Source organism: Branchiostoma lanceolatum, chromosome 5 (genome assembly GCF_035083965.1).
Source record: "Branchiostoma lanceolatum isolate klBraLanc5 chromosome 5, klBraLanc5.hap2, whole genome shotgun sequence".
NCBI lineage: Eukaryota > Metazoa > Chordata > Leptocardii > Amphioxiformes > Branchiostomatidae > Branchiostoma > Branchiostoma lanceolatum.
The window spans coordinates 19933791-19955564 of record NC_089726.1 but is presented as its reverse complement, the minus strand read 5'-3'; the positions used below and the strand labels follow the sequence as shown (position 1 = coordinate 19955564).

Genomic DNA, 21774 nt, shown 5'->3' with positions numbered 1-21774 from the left:
CAGCGCATTTTCCCAAGTGCCTAAAAGTTCGATGCGTAGACCTCCTTTCCTGTTGCGAGCGGGATTGTATATTCTCTCATATATTGCTTCTCTAACTCCCCGTTCGAACCAACGGCGATTGCAGTCTAGGATATTTGTAGATTCTAGATTAAATGAGTGTCCCTGGTTCTGTTATAAATGGTAGGAAATGGCCGACGAATAGCCGTTTGCGCTCTTTTTGAAATGTTTATTGTACCGTTGCCTTAGGCCATTTTCGGTTGAGTCGTTTTGTGGGATCGAATTTAATACAACATTAATGCTTATGATATGGGGTATTATGAATAGTACCTCTCCTAGGTAGTGCAGGAATCTCGTTGATTGTTGGAGAAAGTCCTCTGTGACAAATCTGTCAATTTCTTTAACCGCATCCAGGTACTCAGGCCACTTCATCACAGGGAACTTGTAGCTGGTCTTAGTCGTAGACCACTTGGGAAGATTCTTCATGATTTCCGCGCAAAGCTTGGGCATGTCTCGTTGGTGCTGATAGGTTGTGAATAATATATATGGTATACTTGATATAGTCTTTTATGAATGATCCACAACAAGTAGCATCGAAATATCAACATAGCCAGGAAGTGATAGAGTTTAACATATGACCTACTTCCACCAAAGCCTCTTTAAAACTGCCCAGAAGAGTCTTCAGTCGCCCCATCTCAGGTGTCCTAGTCCTCCTACAGTCCATTAGGATCACCTCATCTGCGATGCGGAGATGGTCTTTGAACACTGCTTTCAATGAGTGTACAAGATGAGCAGCATTCCGTTGACCTGGATTACAAATAATACACAATGACGCTTCTAAGCTATATTTTGAATTTTTTACATTAAATAATGAAAAAAATTATTCTATGTGACACATTGGGTTACAAATCAAAGAAAGTGTCCATATCAATGAAAAAGTGTCTAAAAATGTATCTTATATATTATATGCACATGAAATTGTCAAATTTCTAAATATAGTTTAGAAGCGTGAAAAGATTTCGTTCAAGGTGATTGAAAAGACTTAAAACAACCTGATTGTATGTATCACAGAGTATGTATACAAGGTATGATGCCTTGTAATGTGTATCGACCTTTTTGTTCTTTCGCTTCCTCCAAACCTGTCTTCAATTTTATTTAGATGTATCCCTTGTAGACAAGGTTCAAAATCTATATACTGAAGATTATTCTCTGATAGATTTTTTAACCTCCATTCAACGTCCTATCCGAGGGACGTCGCTAGCCAAAGCTAGCTACACATTTGCAGCTGAGTCGAGAAAGAAAATTGGAAGGGCACAACAATTTGGCCTGTCAGGGATTCGATCTCAGTACATTCAGGTGCAACAACCATAAGCACAAGACCACTGGTCCAAAATTGAGAACAATTGTTTCCAAGTTAAGGTGTTTTAATGAGTGTGTCGTTGAAACAGTTCCAGATTTCACAACTTGAGTTTACTGTCAGTCTGTATTTGCACTAATATGACAAAATTACTTGGCGAAGGTATTCAAGCTATTCTGTAGGCTTTATCCTAACCTCAAATATATTTCTTTTTCGTTATTCGTATACTACAGTAAATATTATCCTTGCCCTGCCGACGCCTAGCAATCTTCAAACATCATTGATATACAAATTCAAACTTTTTGGAATTTGTACCCCAGAATGTATACGTTTGTATGTGGGTTACTCTTGTCATTGTACGAAAGCTAAATTGTTTTGATACAATGCGCCTTTAACATATGTCAATATTTGCTCACACATATTACCCTGGCTTATGGTTTGTTATATTAGTTTTTTTCGATAGCGATCCAAAGAAGTTGGTAGCATATGCAATATTTCCGCACATCTCCACTCTCTCAGATTGTTCTTACCCTGGTCGACTGGCACCATGTCTCCATGGCTGGCAACCAGGATCACGTCAGGCTGTCGATTTGGGCTACAGGACTTGATGAAACTCAACCACCAGTATACCTGCTTGACGGAGATTTCTGTTAAGACGTTTGTCTTTATTGTAAACATGGACATGTAACAAGGAGGCATGATGGGTTGCTCCCTGGTTATCACAAGACAAACTCCAGTAAACACACGAAAATTATGTCAGTAAACGTTATATGTACATGTATGACTGTGAGACCTGACCTATGTATATGTACACACACACACACACACACACACACACACACACAAACACACACACACATGTCAAGAATTGCAAAAACAGAAAAATACAGCAAACATTGCGCAAAGGTTAGTGAAGATTAGGTATGTCTCACAATGTGTGTATATATATCTATATACCTATATCTATCTATCTCTTTATGTATATATATATATATATATATATATATATATATATATATATATATATATATATATATATATATATATATATATATATATATATATATATATATATATATATATATATATATATATATATATATATGTATCCATCTATCTATCTTTCTACCTATGTATATATATCTATATATCTTTATATATATAAATATCTATCTATCTATCTATCTCTCTCTCTCTCTCTCTCTCTAGAGTGCTCTCTCTCTCTCTCTCTATATATATATATATATATATATAAATATATATAAATATAAATATATATTTATATATTTATTTATATCGTATAATATATAATATATAATATATAATATATAATATATAATATATAATATATAATATATAATATATAATATATAATATATAATATATAATATATAATATATAATATATAATATAAAATATATAAAATATATTTACTAAATAATATATAATATATAATATATAATATATAATATATAATATATAATATATAATATATAATATATAAAGACATAAAGACATAAAGACATAAAGACATAAAGACATAAAGACATAAAGACATAAAGACATAAATACATAAAGACATAAATATATAAATATACTAGAAAGGCCGCCATTTGCCCCTTAGCAAATACAGCATGTTTAGCCATACTCCTCCCCATGCAAGAAGTGTGCTGTCCCAAAATAACACCTGGGCAAATCAAAATAATAACTGCATGTAGAAAGTCAATATTTGCGATAGCATCATACTTCGCCAATCTCCCTCCCGATGCATAAATTGACTGTTCCAAAATCACCCGTGCAAAACCATTCTCTCTACAAGTTCTGCGAGACCCCAAGAGCTTCTCACTGCAAAGGCTTGCGTGTGTTCCGGCAATATGACCTCAGGTAACCTAAATAGAACACGTGTTCTTTGGCCAGTAGCAAATGGAACGCGGGGATTCTTAGATAGAACATGGATTCTTTGGCCAGCAGCAAATAGAACATGGAACAGGGATACCACTTTTGGCCTGTTTTTGGTCTGAAATGGGTCCAAAAGTCCCCAAAATGAAGCATTTTGAAGTGATGTACACCAAAATTGTGATTGAAATCCTGTAGGGATATGTTCAAGGCGCCCTTGTACCGAATGTCAGGTCATTTGCTTGTAAAACAAGGCCACAGGAGACCAAAATGTAATTTTTGCCGAAAAATGCCCCAAAAAACCTCCATAAAAATGATTTTCAGGCCTGTTTCAAAAAAATGAAAAAATCGCATGAGTGTATTTGCCTTCTTTACCTCCATGCCAAATTTCAGGTCGGTTGATTAAAAAATGGCAGACTTGAATCAATTTGAAGATTTGGCAGAAGAAGGAGAAGAAGAAGAAGAACGTGAACTAGACTGTCCGTCATTTGCTTTAAGAGCAAATTCAGCATATTTCACTTCCGCCCCCCCCCCATGCAATAATTGATCTTTTGACGAAATGGACCATCCAAAAATTCCATCTAAACACAACTAGACTGTCCCAAGATCTATTTATTCTTCATCTACATTCATTAACATGCTTGAACATATGCAAAGATACACAACAATACTATACACTATATATAAAAGTACAATACTATACATCACCCTGTAAAATAGCACATACACTATGCAAATATACAAAACTATACAACTCTACTAGAGAGCTTTACTTACAAAATTGTAAATTTATACTTTTCTCACAACTCTATCGCATGTAAAAAAATGGAATTAAGAAATAATAAAAAGATTGTCCCAAAATCTATATAATATTTTGTATACTTGGTCATATGGAAAGATACACGTATGATAAACACTACAAATCCAGACAGCTTTACTTATAGAAATTGAACCTCATATCACAAATCATGTTGCATGTATGTATGTAAATGACAATAATATGTACAAAAGGAAACTGTACATCTGTGTCCAAATATACATATTTCAAGAATTAGTTCATGTAAATGACAATAATATGTACAAAAGGAAACTGTACATCTGTGTCCAACTATACATATTTCAAGAATTAGTTGCAATCCAGGTCTGTCTGCCCCATCCAGCTTCTCATGGACCAAGTTCTGTTTCCATCGGGGGGGGGGGTCCTATCTGTAGGACAGAAACAGGAGAATGAGATTTGGTATGTCCAAGCCGAGTAGAATTGTTGAACAAAGACATTATTGATCACACATATTGAGTCAAATGTCTCAGAAGAAAACAGTTTTGGTATTGGAGATGCCCATGTTGGACCAGTGCCTTCACACATATCACCTATATGTAAGGATAGTGTTAGAAGTACCGAACACCCCGAGAATTACACAGCGCAGCCAACTCTGTGTTCACAGTAACACGTCTATCATCAAGGCATCTTTTGTCAAGTCTTGGCAAAATACTAGACATAACAATAGTAGATGTGGGGAAGCGGTCTTTTGCAATGGCAATCAGTTTGTCAAAGTCTCCCATGACTTCCTGTAGACCGTTCGAGAGATTATTGGTGCCAACATGTACACAAACTACAGTAGGTATACCAAAGTCAGCATTGTGGTGATGGTAAATGTCTGCAGCAACATCAACAACTTTCGCACCACGGTTTGCATGTACATAAAGCTTAAAATGCGATGGCGGTAAATGGTTCGCGATATACTTACATATCGAGTCTGAGAAAAGAAGCACAACTGGACGTTCAGCTGCAGTGGCCATGTTTCCCAACACAACAGGGTCGTTCTTTTCTTACGTTCTGTGGGTTGTTGTAGTTGTATACAGCAAAGAAAATGTCCTTGTACGTATAGAGGACGCCGAGTTGGATGAAATCGAACGATGCGTCTTCAGCTACGACGTGATCTTTGAACTTTGTTCGGAACAACCTATTACTATTAGGAGGGGGGGGGGGCTTCGTAAAAAAACACATACAAAGGCCGACCCGACGATTTTATATAAAACAATTTCATATGTAACGTTAAACCATTATGAGATAAATAGCATACGAAATTTCTAGTCTATTCTTTACCTTGCTATTCAAAAAGTATTAACAATTTAAGTTGTGTTGAACCCCTACAACGCAAAATGAACTATCAAAAACGTGCTAGATAACTACCGCATAAAAAGCCAACAATGCCTGTCTTTTTTACAGTAAAATTACTTCAACAATTCAAAAGTTTGCCGATATTCATTCATTCATTCACATCATGTGTAGACGATCGCGCTTTGAGAGGCGCTTATGCAGTATTACTTCCTGGGTCAAAGGTTGTTGGAGCGGAAAGTGAAACTGCATGCAAACCTGCTCGCAATCGATCGGATCGGCCTACCTCGGCCTAGTGGTATATCATCATCGTTGGTATGGGTTTAATTATAAGTTGTATATAAGTGCGACACAACCAATTCAGAGACGGATTGCATTTTTCTCGTCGTCAAGTCGTGATTTATTAGTGGTTGAAGCCGCCATAATTAAATTTGACCATGCCCCAAAAACCATGTTTATTTGGCAACATTTGCGAGAGCATCATACTTTGCCAATCTCCCTCGGAGTCCCTCCCGATGCATAAATTGACTGTTTCAAAATCACCCGTGCAAAAAAATTCTCTATTCAAGCTCTGCGAGACGCCAAGAGCTTCTTAGTGCAAAGGCTTGCGTGCTTACCTGCAACATGACCTCAGGTAACCTGAAAAGAACACATGTTCTTTGGCCAGCAGCAAATGGAACGCCCGGAACCTTAGATAGAACATGGATTCTTAGATAGAACATGGAACGGGGACAGCACTTTTGACCCGTTTTTGGTCTAATAATGGGTCCAAAAGTCCCAAAAACGAAGCATTTTGAAGTGATGTACACCAGAAATGTGATTGAAATCCTGTAGGGACATGTTCAAGGCACCTTTGTGCCGAATTCCGGGTCATTTGCTTGTAATACCAGGGCACAGGAGCCCAAAATATAAAAACTATCTAAAAATGCCCCAAAAAACCTCCATAAAATGGATTTTAAGGCCTGTTTCAAAACAATTAAAAAAGGGCCTTGGGGTATTTGCCATCTTAACCTCCACACCAAATTTCAGGTCGGTTGGTTAAGAAATGGCGGAGTAGAAGCCATTTGAAGATTTGTCAGGAGGAGGAGAAGAAGAAGAAGAAGAAGAACCAGACAAATACAATATATTTCACTCTACCCATACCTCTAGGTATGGGAAGTGAAATATAACTAGACTGGCCGTCATTTGCTTTAAGAGCAAATTCAGCATGTTTCGCCCATACTCCTCCTCATGCAAGAAGTGGGCTGTCCCAAAATAACTCCTGGGCAAATCGAAATATTACCTGCATGTTGGAAGGCAACATTTGCGAGAGCATCATACTTTGCCAATCTCCCTCCCGATGCATAAATTGACTGTTCCAGAATCACCCGTGCAAAAACAAAAATTTCAAACTCTTCATATCTTTTTAAACTTGGTGTCATCTGATAGGTATTTGTGAAAGAAACAGAATGTTTTTTGTTTCAACAAAATCGGACATACCGTTAGCGAGTTACGGCCATTCAAAGGTCTGAGAATTAGTCCTCAAATTCTCCGGAATCCGTAAAAAAAACCGTTAAAATGTAATATCTTAAAACTGTCATAACTCAGTAATAATTCACAATAGAAGCACCAAATAAGCTGCATTCTCTTTATTTACAATGATATTAACAAGTCCTTAAAGCTTGTAGCTTTGCCTTCATCGTTTCTTTAGATTTCTCATCTCAAAATATCACCAAAAGTGGGAAAAAAATGGACATGGGCACAGGACATCTTAAATATGCAAGATTGCGATATCTCTGTAACCGTACAATATACAAGGAAACAACTTGGCATACATGGGTTCTGTAACATGCTGAATCTAAATATGGCGGCCATAAAATCTATACATCTGCTTCAGAAATTATGAATTATGATGAATAATTGATTTCCTGAGGTAATAAGATGTGCATCCGCTAATTAAATATGCAACTTGCATATCTTCCTTATACTTGAAGATACACCAAAAGAAAAAAACGTGGTACACAGAGGTTTAGACACATGCTGATTCCAATTTTAGCCTCAAAAATATAATCTGATCCAGAAGTATTGAACTACATGTATTACCCAATGCTATATATTTACATTTGTACACACTGATATCATTCTTTGTACAATCTGCAATATTGGTCCGACAATTCAATATCCAGCATTCATTTCATTTCTTCCCCTTTTTTCACTGCAGGAATTTCGTTTCTTGTTGCAGGGCAGTTGAGTGGCAAAGTACATGTATTTATTGTATTGTACATGTATTATATTTCAATTTTACGGGAATCAGACAACTGGATCATGGAACAGGTGGCCATTGCTTCCCTGGTCTGGAACTATTTCTACAGTTGAATCAACTACAAAAGCTAAATCTACTTTTTGTATGGTTTCTCTATCCAGCTGAGATAACCAAGGCACACGTGCTGATCACTACAAGGGTAGAAGTTACTGAAGTTCTCTTTCGTTATGTACCAAAACTACAGTTATTTACGGCAAATAGAAATTATATCTAGTCTCGTCTTCTAGTTCACTGGCAGTTCTGTTGGTTCTTCATCACTTTCCTCCTCTTCACTCTCTTCATTCCTGTGTCAAAAGAGAAAACGTCTGTTGAAATTCAAACTATATAATACATTCATGGCAGACACACATTTCAAACAATCTATGATGAGATAAATATGAAACTTGGATACTTAGGTACTTTATTTCCTCCATTAGCTACCATACATTTATACTAAGTAGTACTGGTAATTGCATACAATAATAAAGGCTATCATTCATTATAAATGTATAAACTTAACAGACCAGCATAGTTCTGTCAAGTGAGGTTTATACTTCTACTCATAAAATAAATTACAACGGAAACTACGACTCGAGTAGAGGGCAGCTGGGCATCCCCGCCGCCCCCCTCCCCCTAGCAGTGACGTCAGAAGGTGAGGATAGCAAGTACAGTTTTCTGCATTTTAAGTTTAGATTACGGCACTAGCAAAAAAAAAACAGGAACCAAATGCATCCATAGGGCGTTGAAAATGATTTATAGTAATCATACATGCAACCACTGGCACGAAAATCCACGTATTAAAACGGCAAATTCAAATTATTTGAGCTACCATGCGGCATACAAAAACAACAGTGTTTACCGATAATCATGCGGTCAAATTTGACATAAAAATAACCAAAAACCCACATAAAACTACGTAAAGACTTGGAAAAAGACATTACCTGGCATTTGGGTAATAGAAGTGCCCGTATTTTGGCCCGATGCCGACGTAATCGGCTCCGAACTACAGCGGTCTGTAGCGCCCAGGCCGCCGTCCACCATCTTGCTTCCTTCCCAAAACTGGCTCGCAATTTTAAAAGTATTTTAGTAAATCCTTCACAGATATTGAGTTAAGAACCTTCTTTAACTACTGGTATAAAAGTATAAGCGATTTTTGACCGTTATGTATCAGATCGTACGCCTTGAATTTGGCGCATTTTTCGGTTTTGACGGGGCCGGAGAACAAATTTCGGGATCTGCGCCACCCCTACTACACTGCGAGACGCCAAGAGCTTCTTGCAAAGGCTTGCGTGTTTACCTGCAACATGACCTCAGGTAACCAGAAAAGAACTCATGTTCTTTGGCCAGCAGCAAATGGAACGCCCGGAACCTTAGATAGAACATGGATTCTTAGATAGAACATGGAACGGGGACAGCACTTTTGACCCGTTTTTGGTCTGAAAATGGGTCCAAAAGTCCCCCATACGAAGCATTTTGAAGTGATGTACACCAGAAATGTGATTAAAGTCCTGTAGGGACATGTCCCAGGCACCCTTGTGCCGAATTCCAGGCCATTTGCTTGTAATACCAGGGCACAGGAGCCAAAAATATAGAAATTGCCTAAAAATGCCCCAAAAAACCTCCATAAAAATGATTTTAAGGCCTGTTTCAAAACGATTAAAAAAGGGCCTTTGGGTATTCGCCATCTTTACCTCCATGCCAAATTTCAGGTCGGTTGGGTAAGAAATGGCGGAGTAGTAGCCATTTGAAGATTTGTCAGGAGGAGAAGAAGAAGAACCAGACAAATACAATATGTTGAGCCCATACTTATGGGCTCAACATAACAAAAACAATATGTTGAGCCATACTAGGTATGGCTAAACATAATAAATATATAAATGTATAAATGTATAAATATAATATATATTTATTTGTATATATATATACCCAATCGTCATTACAGTTTGATCAACGTTTGCTGCATATTTGTGTTTTTGCAGTTCTTACTTCTTACCTTCGTTTTTTGGGTCTTCCTGTCGTCCATGATACTGTACAGAACAATGAAGACAGTGTTCTCTACATCCATGAACATGCTATGGGTCACGACGTACTCCGACTGCCCAGCGAAGTCCCACATGCTGACCTCCCCCACCCCTGGAACATGAAACTTTCCAATATCTACACCTGGAGTGGGCTCGGTACGCTCAGCCACCGTTGGTCTCAATCTTTCGAACATTGCGAAGAGATTGCCCTGCTTGTAAGAAATGTTTTAGACACGGTTAGTATTAAGTAATCTAAAAGTAATTGCCTGTTGCTGACAGAAATCAAAATGGTAGTCAGCAACTTGGGAAATTTTTAGAACATTTTTCATGATATTTCACTCCATACCACACATATAGGATTACTAGAAGTGAAATGTATTGTTTTGCGGACGTTCTCGAATAGTCCCGAACGGTCGTCTTCTTCCTTTCCCCTCCAACCTAATTTGGTAAAATTTTCTGATCTGTCATTTTTCAGTTAGATTACCTGAAACCTGGCATGGAGATAGAGTATGAAAATACCCCTGACGTTTGGGGGAAAAAGAAGATTTCTTGTCTTTCTTTTCAGACCGAAAATGTATATTTCGAGGAGTTAATGTGCCCTGAATTTGAAAAAAAAAACCATTCCGACTGGAACTGATACTCACATGCATACACCACTTCAATTTAGGATTCGTGGACTTGGACTAATTTCAAAGGTGTACATTTTGGAGTCTTATGCCCTGGTTAAAAAAAAAACACAACCGGAAGTTTGCTACGTCGATGCCTAGGACATATGCCCAGAGGACGCCATTCGCATTTTCGGCATACACAACTCCAAAATGATTTTTAGTGCTGAATTGTCTGCATGAGTTCCACCCGCCCTGCCTGCTGTCCTGCCGTCCAGATCACTATCTATACCTGTATCGATACTGCAGCCGCGTGCCTTGCATTACGTCTGTGTTTGCAAATATAGATGTTATACTAACTTCTTAAGCATATCTTTAACACAGCAAATGCTTTTCTGTAGCCACATGTCATAAACCTTAAACCTTTAAGCCTTAAAATGGACGTAAATCGTTAACAGCGTAGCATTTTATGGGTTATCCTTTGACATTATTTTCCCTCAGTGACGTTATTTATCCTAGTCATAAGCTTAACAAGGTGCTTCCCCGGGACAATTCCCCGGGATTTTTTTTGTCAACATCCATTTGATATAAAGTGAACTAGTCCTGATCAGGATTTCAAGACATCTCCAATATCTTTGGGCATTTTCTAGAAAGCTAGATGGGAATTATTTCAAGCATCCATTTAATATGTTATCTAGTCTTGCTCGGGATTTCAAGAAGTCTTTACACCATATCTTTTTTAACATCAATTTCTGCAGCCCTTGGGCTGCGAAATGCTCGTGAATAAAACCCATTATAATTTGATGTATATAGTTGATTAGTCTTGCTCACTAAAGTCAGTAAGACCGTAGGATCAACAATCGCATATTCACCATTCTTGCTTTGCACCAAAACAGGTTTACCAATTTCAATTTTGATGACACTTGCGCTGCCGTGATGTTAACCTTTTCAAATGAACTTCTTGATTTATCAATTGCTAATTTGATACCAAAGATGTATACTTTGGCTCCTGTGGTCATACCTGATGACCTGAACTTTGGGCTTTAACATGTGAGCATAGGATTGAAATAGGGAGAGAGATTGAGTTGGATATTGTATATTTGCTCCCAAATGTTGCCTTCAAAAGATCTCCTGAAAGCTTTTGAACAAAACTTGCCTTTTGGAGAGACATCTTCAGCGTAGTTTTCCCAGTTTCCTTGCCTCCACAGATAGCCACCTTACATCTGTTGACCCTCACCCCATCAGATGTCTGTAGCAACTCGTGGTAAGACTTCTCCTGAATCATCTTTTTACAGACAGTCTGATAGAACGAAATTATAGATTTTTGTTAATGATTGCTAGCGAGTTCTCAAATACACGGGTCTAGCCGGTACGCTATATGTAGTTTATTTTGTGAATGTTGCTATGTTAGCAAAGTGAACAGAACTTAGAAATTCCAATCTGTATATCAATAACATTATTTCCTATCTTACATTCCGTCATGTTAATGTTGATAAAGTTAGATATTATCAAATATGTTTTAAAACATACGGATATGATAATTATGACCAATGTGCTGTGATGAACATACAAAAAAATGGGCAAAATATATAAGGGACAGAGACTGGGATACTTTTAAGATAACACACACACATACACACACACAAATACCTATATACACACAACCACACACACACACGTAACCCTCACACACAGTACATACACACAGTGTTACCTTTAAGTAACGGCGAGTCTTCTGATCACGTGCAGAATCTAGCAAAGATTTCCCACCCTGTAATTGGAGCGTGATTTATTATCAATCATGTACTTATTTTCCCGGACAAGAGAAGGGAATGTGGAGTCACCAGTTCGCTGGTAGGTGTTACCGACAATAAAGAGATTAAACAGGAACCAACTTTGGCATTGACTCTTCAACGCATCGAGCAGAAAGTGTATTTATGCTGAGTTGACATGGTATTGTATTCTTCACTGTAACATTATCAAAGTTAAAAATCACCTCAGGGGCTCATTAAAAACGTGCATATCACCTTAATGGTGGCCATGACGTCAGCGCCTGAACGAATGAGAAGCTCACAAGTCCCGGTATGACCATGTTCAGCAGCCAACTGCAAGGGCGTCTTCTCGTACTGCAAGGGGAGGAAAGTGAGGATTAGTACTCGCTCATACATCATGCTCACCTGTAAGGGAAACACATTATATTGTTTTGTCATGTTTTTCGTTCTGGAATCGCCACATTTTTCTTTTCAGGTCAATCAACCATTGACGGGAGTACGTAGCTTGGGAATATAAGGCCATGACTTTTTTTAAAAGTTTCTCGATCTGTCTTAGGCTTTCGAATATATTTTGTTAGCTTTGGGGATACTTTTACCAGTCAAAAAAATTGCTACCTGCTTTAGACTAAGTGCACTTCAAAAATTTGAGTATTGAAGGAAACAAAATATACCACAAGCTTCACAGGGGCTCGAAAATCTTTGAATTGACATGAAATACTTGGAGTTTGGGACAAAATGCTGTTTTATTGTATGTTGGAGTCATTAATTAGTAGTAATACGTAAGGTGCTTATTAGCATGATCAGTGGTCATTGATGGTATCGTGTACCCAAAATACATAATGAGACAAGTACTCGTGTGAAAGGGAAAGCTATTATAACATCTCATTTATCATGCAAGTTGTGATGTCCAACTTTTCATAATCTACTATGCGTGTGATGTTCACTTAACTTACATGTCACAGTCTATTTCGTCTATAGCATCTTACCAATTGATTATGCAAAGAGCTTTTTTTTGCATAATCTATCTGCTTTGAAATTTTGTCTGCCCAAGTTTCATATGAACCATTTTACACCAGTGAAATATAAAATGTCATCAATAAAATAAATAGGCTCTGATTTGCAAATTTTCATTTGACTACTAACTATATCGTCATCATGCCGAGGTAGCTTCCGGATGTGCAAGACACTCTCTGTCCATCCTTTCTTCCTCCATAAGTACATTCATTCCCTAACAGTTTACGACAGGCCTAGGGGCTCGTGGTAGTGCGTGACAAAAAAAGTGACGAAAGGGCTTCGAGTGTCGAGGTTTGATTTTACATTTGTCATAATCTTCTGTGAAATGACATTAAATACCAATACAGCTGAAAAGCATAAGAATCGATCTGCTTTTGATGAAAATCGGTTTCGGGCCCGAGACTTATTTACGGATTATCGTCCGCACTGAAAATGAAACCGCCCCTTGGCCCCAGATTGTGCAACCTAGAATTGAGACTAATAATAAATTGGAGAAAATAATGAATTGGATAAAGGGATGGATGAATAGATGGATGAAGGGATGGATTTCCACCCATTCATCTATTCATTCATTCATTCATCCTTCCTCGACTTATCTGCTGCCAAGTTTCTGATAAAACTGCCCTTGCTGTGCCAAAACAAGATGGAAGATAGACCAAACACCCTGCATCACTTCTTGACATGTCTTCTGAAGATTTACTTACTTTCCAAATGTCATCCATAATAGACCGATCCCGAAGCCACGCCCCCAGTTCTATTTCGAACACCTCCTCTCAGTGCTTGACGGACAAGAATGTTGACAGACTTCTGTTGAGTTTTCCTTGCTCTGAAACTCTATTATAGCGAACCAAATAAAACGGCAACGGCATCCACCGTGTAGAGTTGTTTGAGGAGGGGTGGTATAGATGCGGTGAGAGCGTACTGTTTTCGGTAAATGCGGAAGCAGGAGGCACCGAATAGCATAACCTTGTTGGTGGTCAGATGAGCCCCGTTGCTGACAAGCAGCCAATGCACGCGTAAAGCAAGGTACGTATATCTGTGACAGGTTTCCCAATGTGTTGGCTACATGTATTATAGCTGTATGATCTTTAGTCATAAAGAATTAAAATGCCCTTCATTTACTGTCCTTTTCACTTTAAAGTTTCACATTCAAGTACGGAAGTGAGGTCAGGAAGAGGGCAGCCATGTTGTTTTTAGCTGGGAACTGGAAGGATTCGAAATCGGTAAAAATCTCTTTCCAAACTAGCCATCCAGTTCTCTACTTGTAGTGTTATGTTACGCAACTATTTCAAGAGTTGTACGGAATTGTCATTTTTTAGCCAGAAATGTTTTTTACATATGAAACATCCCACTTTGTTTGCATCCCGGTAAGTGGGGAGGGGGGTGCCACTCCTTCCGACCTCTGACGTCTGCTTAGATCTAGATTTAGAAGTGCTTTTAGACATGATAGCTAGTGTTTAGGTTGTTGATGATACCACAGATGAATTGTAATATTTTAGCGCCGGGTCAGCGGCAGCTGTAAGGAATTGTTTACTTTGTAAATTGTAAATTGTGCCAAATACTAAGTATAGGCAGAAAGTTTTTATTAGGTAGCTTCTTGTATTATACAATTGATAGCTGATATATGGGCAGATGTACATTAGTTAAGGAACGTCTTTGATAAAAATACGGACCGATTTTTGAACCATCTTTTCTGTGTACCTCTTACAGCTTACAGTCTTGAAACTGTGACACTGCAGTATGTGTTTTCCGGCTTGTCCTAGACCAACAGTGAGCGTCAATCATGCCACTGGTGGTTACAGGGGAAGAAGAAGTGGGGAAAGCAGGAGAGACAAGCTCTGTAGGATAAAACCTAGAGTTAGCCAGAGGAACGGGGAAAGACCAATGTACAAGAGAGACAGGGTATTGCGTAATGTATCACTTGACTGTAACTCTCAAAGCAGTATTACTCGAAATTCTGGAAAGGGCAGAGTGATTCCCTCACTGATGTTGACAAATGTGAGATCAATTAAGAACAAAAAACATGAGCTGGAAGCTACAATTGAGAACTATTCAGTACATATTGTTTGTGTAACAGAAACCTGGACCACTCCAGATATTCCTGATCAGGTTTTGGCAATGCCTGGTCTCAAATTGTTCAGACGTGACAGACTGCACCAGAAAGGGGGAGGGATTGCAGTGTACATCCCTGTGGACATCAATGCTCGCAGATTGCATGACCTGGAAGACAGAGACCTTGAAGTGATCTGGGTTTAAGTTCGTCCGTGTTGGCTACCCAGGTCTATCCCGGTTATGATACTTGGTGTGATCTATCATCCCCCATCCAGAAACAACAAACAAGGGACAGACGAGATGTTAACTCACCTGGTAACCCGAGTTGATAGCATACACAGTCACCAGCCTCAAGCTGGGATTTTGCTTTGTGGGGACTTGAATGGACTCCCACTTAAACGTTTACAAGCAGCTCACCCATCCTTAAGGCAAATTGTTAAACAACCTACAAGAGGAACAGCGATCCTGGATGTTGTGATCACAAACATGGCTCAGCATTACAGCAAACCACGGATTATCCCACCTGTAGGGAGCAGTGATCATGCATGTGTCCTACTCCAGTCTGGAACAGCTGCCGTGAAACAACCAAATGTCAGAGTTCCGCGTAGAGTGGTGACTACCAACAGTAGAAGGGAGCTTGTGGTTGCTCTTGCGTTGCAAGACTGGGCTGCAGTGTTGGAAGCTTCAACAGTCAACGAAAAAGTAACCAACTTCTACGCTATTCTTACTACCCTTCTCGACACCTACTGTCCTGTGAAGTTGAAGTCTGTCAGAACCAACGATAAGGGATGGGTTACAGAAGGCGTGAGGAGAGCCATTGGAAAAAGACAAGCAGAATTCCAGCGACATGGAAAGTTGCAGAGGTGGAGAAGCCTCAGGAACAAAGTCAACACTACAGTACGCCAAGCTAAAAATTGGCATTACCGGAATTGCATACAGCAACTCAGAGGCGAAGCCCCTCGTAAATGGTGGGAGTGCATAAACAGGGAGTTGGGAAGATCACGTGACAGTCGGGTGGCTAGCATTACAGGAGAGCTTTCAGCAGAAAGTATCAGCCAACACTTTGCCAAAGCATGGTGTCAGAGTGAGTGTCTCCACATCTTCCCACTCCCGTTCACAGATGCCTGTCCCAACCTGTGCTCGATTGGGGAGATACAAGTTCTTCTAAAGTCAACTAATCCAAGGAAAGCATGTGGACCGGACAATGTACCAAACTGGGTGCTCAAAGAGTGCGCTGAGGACTTAGCACCTATCGTTTGCCTTCTTTTCAATGCTTCCTATGCAGAGGGCACCGTGCCCACAATTTGGAAGTCGGCCAATGTAGTACCAGTACCGAAGGCTGCTGGAGCATCACAAGTGGAAGACTTCCGACCAGTGTCCCTTTTAGCCGGCTTGGCAAAATTACTAGAAAGATGCATTCTTAAGAGACTACTCCCCTCTCTGACTGAGGTTATTCGGGACCAGTATGCCTACATGAAAGGCTCGTCGACTACCATAGCACTGGTACGCATGGTGCAAACCTGGCTGTCTGCACTTGACTCCAAGAAGCCAACTCTAGTTAGAGCTCTCTTCGCAGATATGAGTAAGGCTTTTGATCGGGTGGACCATGCTCTACTCCTGACCTGTGTCATCAACCTGCAAGCGAGCCCGTACATGGTGTCGTGGATACATGACTACCTTCAACAGAGACAGCAAAGAGTAGTGACCCACGGCAAGTTTAGCACCTGGTGTACACTTACATCTGGAGTTCCTCAGGGGGGTGTTCTCTCGCCCTATCTGTTCTTGCTTTTTATGAGCACAAGGTCACCGGTGTACTGTAGTACTCTAAATGTAGACTACGCCGATGACGTCAGCTTGTCGCGTACCCTCCTAGTGGCTGTGGCCGACAGTGACAAGACAGTGGAGGAGGAAGCGTGCCAGCTTGACGAGTGGGCTTGTGACAACAAGATGACTTTAAATGGCAAGAAAAGCCAGCTGCTACAAATTTGCTTTAACAGATCAGTTCCTGTTCCACCAGAACTGTGTCTCGGGGGACAACAAGTGCCATGTGTTGGGCTAGCCAAGGGCCTGGGTTTTATTCTGGACAAAAATTTGACTTTTAATGAACAAGTTAGCTCTATGGTCACGAAGGTCTCTCGCAGACTCCACTACTTAAGGCTAGGCTCCTTACAAAACAGGGAACCAGCGTTGCTGACTTGTTGCAAATATACACTACATTGATTAGACCTGTACTAGAGTATGGCCACGTGCTACTTGTAGGCTGCAACAAAGAGCAGGAGCAAAACATGGAGAGGGTACAAAAGAGAGCGCTGCGAATAATCTCTCTGGGGGGAAGAAGGGAGGTGCCTACATTGCCAACTTTGAAAGTACGCCGTGAGGCTGCAGCTGTAAAACTACTCAGAAACATGCTGGAGGAAAATCACCCACTGCACGACATGGTTCCTCCTGCTAGGGCTCTTGCCTCAGGGCGAACCTTGAGAAATGGCACGGCCATCACTGTACCAACAGCCCGTACACAGAGACTCAAAAACTCATTCCTGCACCAGGCTATCCGCCTGTACAACAAGGCAATTCAGTAATACCCATACTGTTAGTTTGATTACCAATGATGTTTCTAGACGAGTGGCTTTTGCTCTTAATTGTGTACGGATATTGGAAATGTATGCGCTGTTATATGTTATGTTATGTTACATGCATACTGTTTTTTTATTAATTGTGGATGATGTTGTGTACAGTGTTTGTGTAAAAATCAACACAATTCAGCTTTTATGTAACGCTGCAAGGTTGATTTAATAAACTGAATTGAATTGAATTGGAAAGGACGGAACTCTGCACATGCACTAGCTGACTTTGTAATAATTAGAATGTGGTACAAGCTCCCCGCGATCGGATTGCCCGAGCTACAAGACCTCCTTCACGGAGTACACCACTCGTAATGCTGAATAGGCCTAGGGAGTAGACCGCTTATTCATCTTACTACTGTCACCTAAACCCTTTGAAGACTGTGAATGCATTGTGTAAAAGTAGTTGCAGATTAGAGTATCCTGTATCCTTTTGGTTTAACGAATCAGTTTTCTCAATTTGCCTTATAATGGCATACATAATGCCGGCGTTGTGTATTGCTAAAGCCCCTGTCACACTTGTGCGTGTGGCCGTTGCGTGTGAGTTGCGCGTTGACATTTTTTCCGTGCGCCGCCGTGCGCACAATACGCATATCACACGCATCTCGGTCGATTTGTGTAAGTTTTATGTACGCGGCCATACGCACAATGTGGCCCAGTAGGTATGATAGTTTGGGTATTAACGAAATTACGCTAATACGCAAGTTATTCGTTATGAATAGTTTTCGATTCTTTTGATGAGTGTGTAAGGTACATCTAACATGCGAATAACGAAATGTGAGTCACACATTCCTCAAAACAATCGAAAAATTCCACAACTGTTGTGCGTACGACTGCGTATTGTATTTTGGCTGTGCGCGGCTCACACCCGGCGTTTGTGCGCTCAAGTGTGACAGGGCCCTTACATCGCATGCACTGCCAAATTTTCACACAGTTTATGTGGGACAAAGTTTGCATTACCACGTTAACTGCCATAATGTCAGCACCAGACCTAATCAAAAGCTCACAGGTCTCGGTGTGGCCCTGTTCAGCAGCCCCATGCAGAGATGTGTTCTGGAGCTGCATATGGAGGAAGGGTGGGTATAGTAAAGAGTTTAGAATTTGGTAATAAATGTGACATTTTAAGTACCGTGACAATAACAACTAGAAAGGCAACATTTGCGAGCAAATACAGCATATGCATGTTTCGCCAATACTCCTCCCCATGCAAAAAATGGACCTAAAATAATAACTGGGCAAAATGAAATATCAAGAAAACACTTCTGCCCAAAAGTGATCTATTGCAAATTCATCCCAGTCCGAAATGGAGATTTCCGGAATTCCTAATTTGACACCATATGCAATAACAGACTCTTCCACAGGTAACCCATATATAATGGACCATTCTAAGATACATCCAATAAAAAAATGGATCATCCCAGTCCGAAACTGATTTTGAAAAAAAGGTCCCTCCAAGCAGAAATGGACTCGTCCAGTGGCACCTCCACAGAATATGGACCAGTCTAAAACCATATTCACCTAAACAAATGGACTTTTGCATAAGTACCACAGTCCAAAATATGATTTTAAGAAATGTTCCCCATTCAAGAATTGGCTATTTTCATCACCATCCTCATGTAAAATAGACCAGTTCAAATGCACTTCTGCTAACAAATGGACTTTTGCATAATCACTCCAAAATTGTCCTCCGTCCAAGAATGGAATTTTTCGGTGCCATCACCATTTTAAATAGACAAGTCGAAAAATACCCACTCAAAAATTCACTTTTGCATAATCAATCAAGTCTAGAATTGAAATTAAAAAAAGCATCCTCTTCCATATGATACATAATGTTAATGTGAAGATTTCACAGGAGATGAAGAACATGGCCCAAAACAATATATTTCAATCATAGTATGGGTGAAATACAAACATGTGACACCCCTTTGTTTTAATGGCTGTTTCACGAGTATACATTTTTAGTTTAGAAATAACAAAAAAGTTGTTTGTTTCGAAAATCGTTTTGAAGGGCTGCATGCCAAAGATTTGGATAAGGGCCTGCGTACATAAAAATGCAGACACATACCAAATTTCATATAATTTTGGTTTAATACATAGGAACTGGAGATGTATATCTTTGTTCTGAAAATTGCCAAAATACGGAAGTAACGTAAGTCAGAAGTGTGAGCAAAGCCATGTGCGCACATGTCCTGTGCAGTCCCATACCACAAGTATTAGGGCACCTGAGCCAGTTTGACGTGTTTGAGAATCCTATAATGGCATGCAGTGGATTCATAAACTTTCCTCAATGATTATGCAAATAAGCTACTGTTTTGCATAATTAGCATTTGATCTTGTTCATCATCACTCAAGCTTTCTTCATACCAAATATCATGACAATCCATCATCATTTTCATCAGTTGTTTTCTTTCAAAGTTTGAAACGAAATCGGCACCTGCAGTTCCGACCTACACAACTTACTCCCCCTCCCGAGAGTGATCTACCACTCAAAAATCATGACCATGGTATGTCCAGAACGCGAGATATCGAACCTGGAAGTTCCGCTGTAGTACCATATCAAGACGCTAGGGGACCCAAAATCTAATCATTATGAGGTCTTAAGAAGACCTACCTACATGTACATACCAAATATAAAGATAATCCATCTAGGCATTCTCGAGTTATACTCTTCACAGACGGACGGACGAGACACACACACACACACACAAACACTGTGCAAAACATAACCTCCTCGCCAAAATAAATCGTTTAGAAGAGGTGTATGCCAAAAAATGTGAATCTAGTCCTTTAGATATCAGTTTAAGGCACATCTACACCAAATTTCAGGTCAATAGGTTGGAATACCAGAGCGCAGGAGGCCAACATATACATTTTTGGTCTAAAAATGGCCCAAAAAACATAATAAAATCACCTTAAAGGTCTATATCGAAAAAAAAAATTAAGAAACAAAGTCCTCCGGGGTATTTGTCTTCTATACCTTTGTGCCAAATTTCAGGTCATTTGGTTCAAACATGACAGGGATGAATCGATTTGGACATTTGACAGGAGGAGGAGGAGGAGGACAAGAAGAAACGTCAGGGAAAACAATATGTTTCGGCCATATCTATAGTATGGGCGAAACATAATGAAAATTACATATAGCCGTTGTTTTGAAGCAAGAATTTGCAAGGAATCTTTTATCGTAGTGTCAACATTTCATCCAGTTTGCACAGTAGAAACTACCAAGATACTTACATGTACATAACGGTCAAAATAATTGACAATTGAGGTTCTACATGTTTTTGTCTTTTTCAAGTTTCACCATGCATATTTTTTTTTAAATGCAATATGTGAGGGAATACCTGATCCTCGGCAATGACATCATCTTTACAACGAATCAGTAGCCCGCAAGTTTCGGCGTGTCCGTGTTCAGCAGCTAGATGCAGAGGTATCTTCTGAAACTGTTTTAAGAATATCTTGGTCAATTGGTTCGGCCTACTTTTAAGTTCTAAAAAAATCTAAATGTGCAATATTGACAGGATATGCAGGTATAAGAATAAATCAATATATCCCCAATGCATGATAACTTAATAGCTTGTATGCAAGGCAATCAGGAGACCTGAGTTCAAATCTCGGCAGCAATAGTTGATTAGTGTTTCAATACTTTATTGCATGAATGAAGACCTTCATTGTACACACATACCCACTGTGTTCAGTGCAGGTCATAACAGAAAATGTCAGGTTGCAAATGCATAATATACAATGATAAGCTAGCACTAGTCTGATAATTACATTCATGTCATACCTGGGCCTGATACGGGTGTTCCGGACCGTGTGGTAACTATACGGATCACATAGGGTTCGGGAGTGTGATCACACAGCCTTCCATGGAATATTTCGAATGCATGTCGAGCGCGCCGGTTGGCGCCGCCGTCGGAAATACGAATACCAGATTCGGAGGTTAGAATCAATGTTGTTACAGTTTCTTGTTTGAGGACACAAAATTCCCTCAACTTCTGGCGCGTTCCGCATTGAAATGTGTGTTTTCTCGGGTGGGTATGAC

General features: G+C 39.6%; 1 protein-coding gene and 2 long non-coding RNA genes across 5 annotated transcripts in view; all 3 read right to left on the bottom strand.

The window, feature by feature from the left end:
- LOC136435640 (uncharacterized) overlaps nt 1-21774 on the bottom strand; it is a 66305-nt gene that overhangs the window by 19014 nt on the left and 25517 nt on the right. Inside the window, exons 5-13 of one of the 3 annotated variants that reach the window (XM_066429288.1) lie at nt 21074-21172; nt 18693-18791; nt 12301-12399; nt 11988-12044; nt 11430-11573; nt 9641-9877; nt 1885-1984; nt 641-804; nt 328-519 (exon numbers count right to left, since the gene is read on the bottom strand). In XM_066429288.1, the coding sequence (XP_066285385.1) occupies nt 328-519; nt 641-804; nt 1885-1984; nt 9641-9877; nt 11430-11573; nt 11988-12044; nt 12301-12399; nt 18693-18791; nt 21074-21172 (1191 nt within the window). Of the gene's footprint in view, nt 1-327; nt 520-640; nt 805-1884; nt 1985-9640; nt 9878-11429; nt 11574-11987; nt 12045-12300; nt 12400-18692; nt 18792-21073; nt 21173-21774 lie in introns of those variants that run through there. The other 2 variants (XM_066429289.1, XM_066429290.1) reach the window with 2 other exon arrangements.
- On the bottom strand, nt 3843-5202 carry LOC136435638 (uncharacterized). The gene is made up of 2 exons (XR_010755871.1): nt 4996-5202; nt 3843-4456 (listed from the first exon to the last, which is right to left on the bottom strand). It is a non-coding gene; the product is annotated as an uncharacterized lncRNA (long non-coding RNA).
- On the bottom strand, nt 6980-8918 carry LOC136435641 (uncharacterized). Its single transcript, XR_010755872.1, has 2 exons — nt 8589-8918; nt 6980-7952 (listed from the first exon to the last, which is right to left on the bottom strand). It is a non-coding gene; the product is annotated as an uncharacterized lncRNA (long non-coding RNA).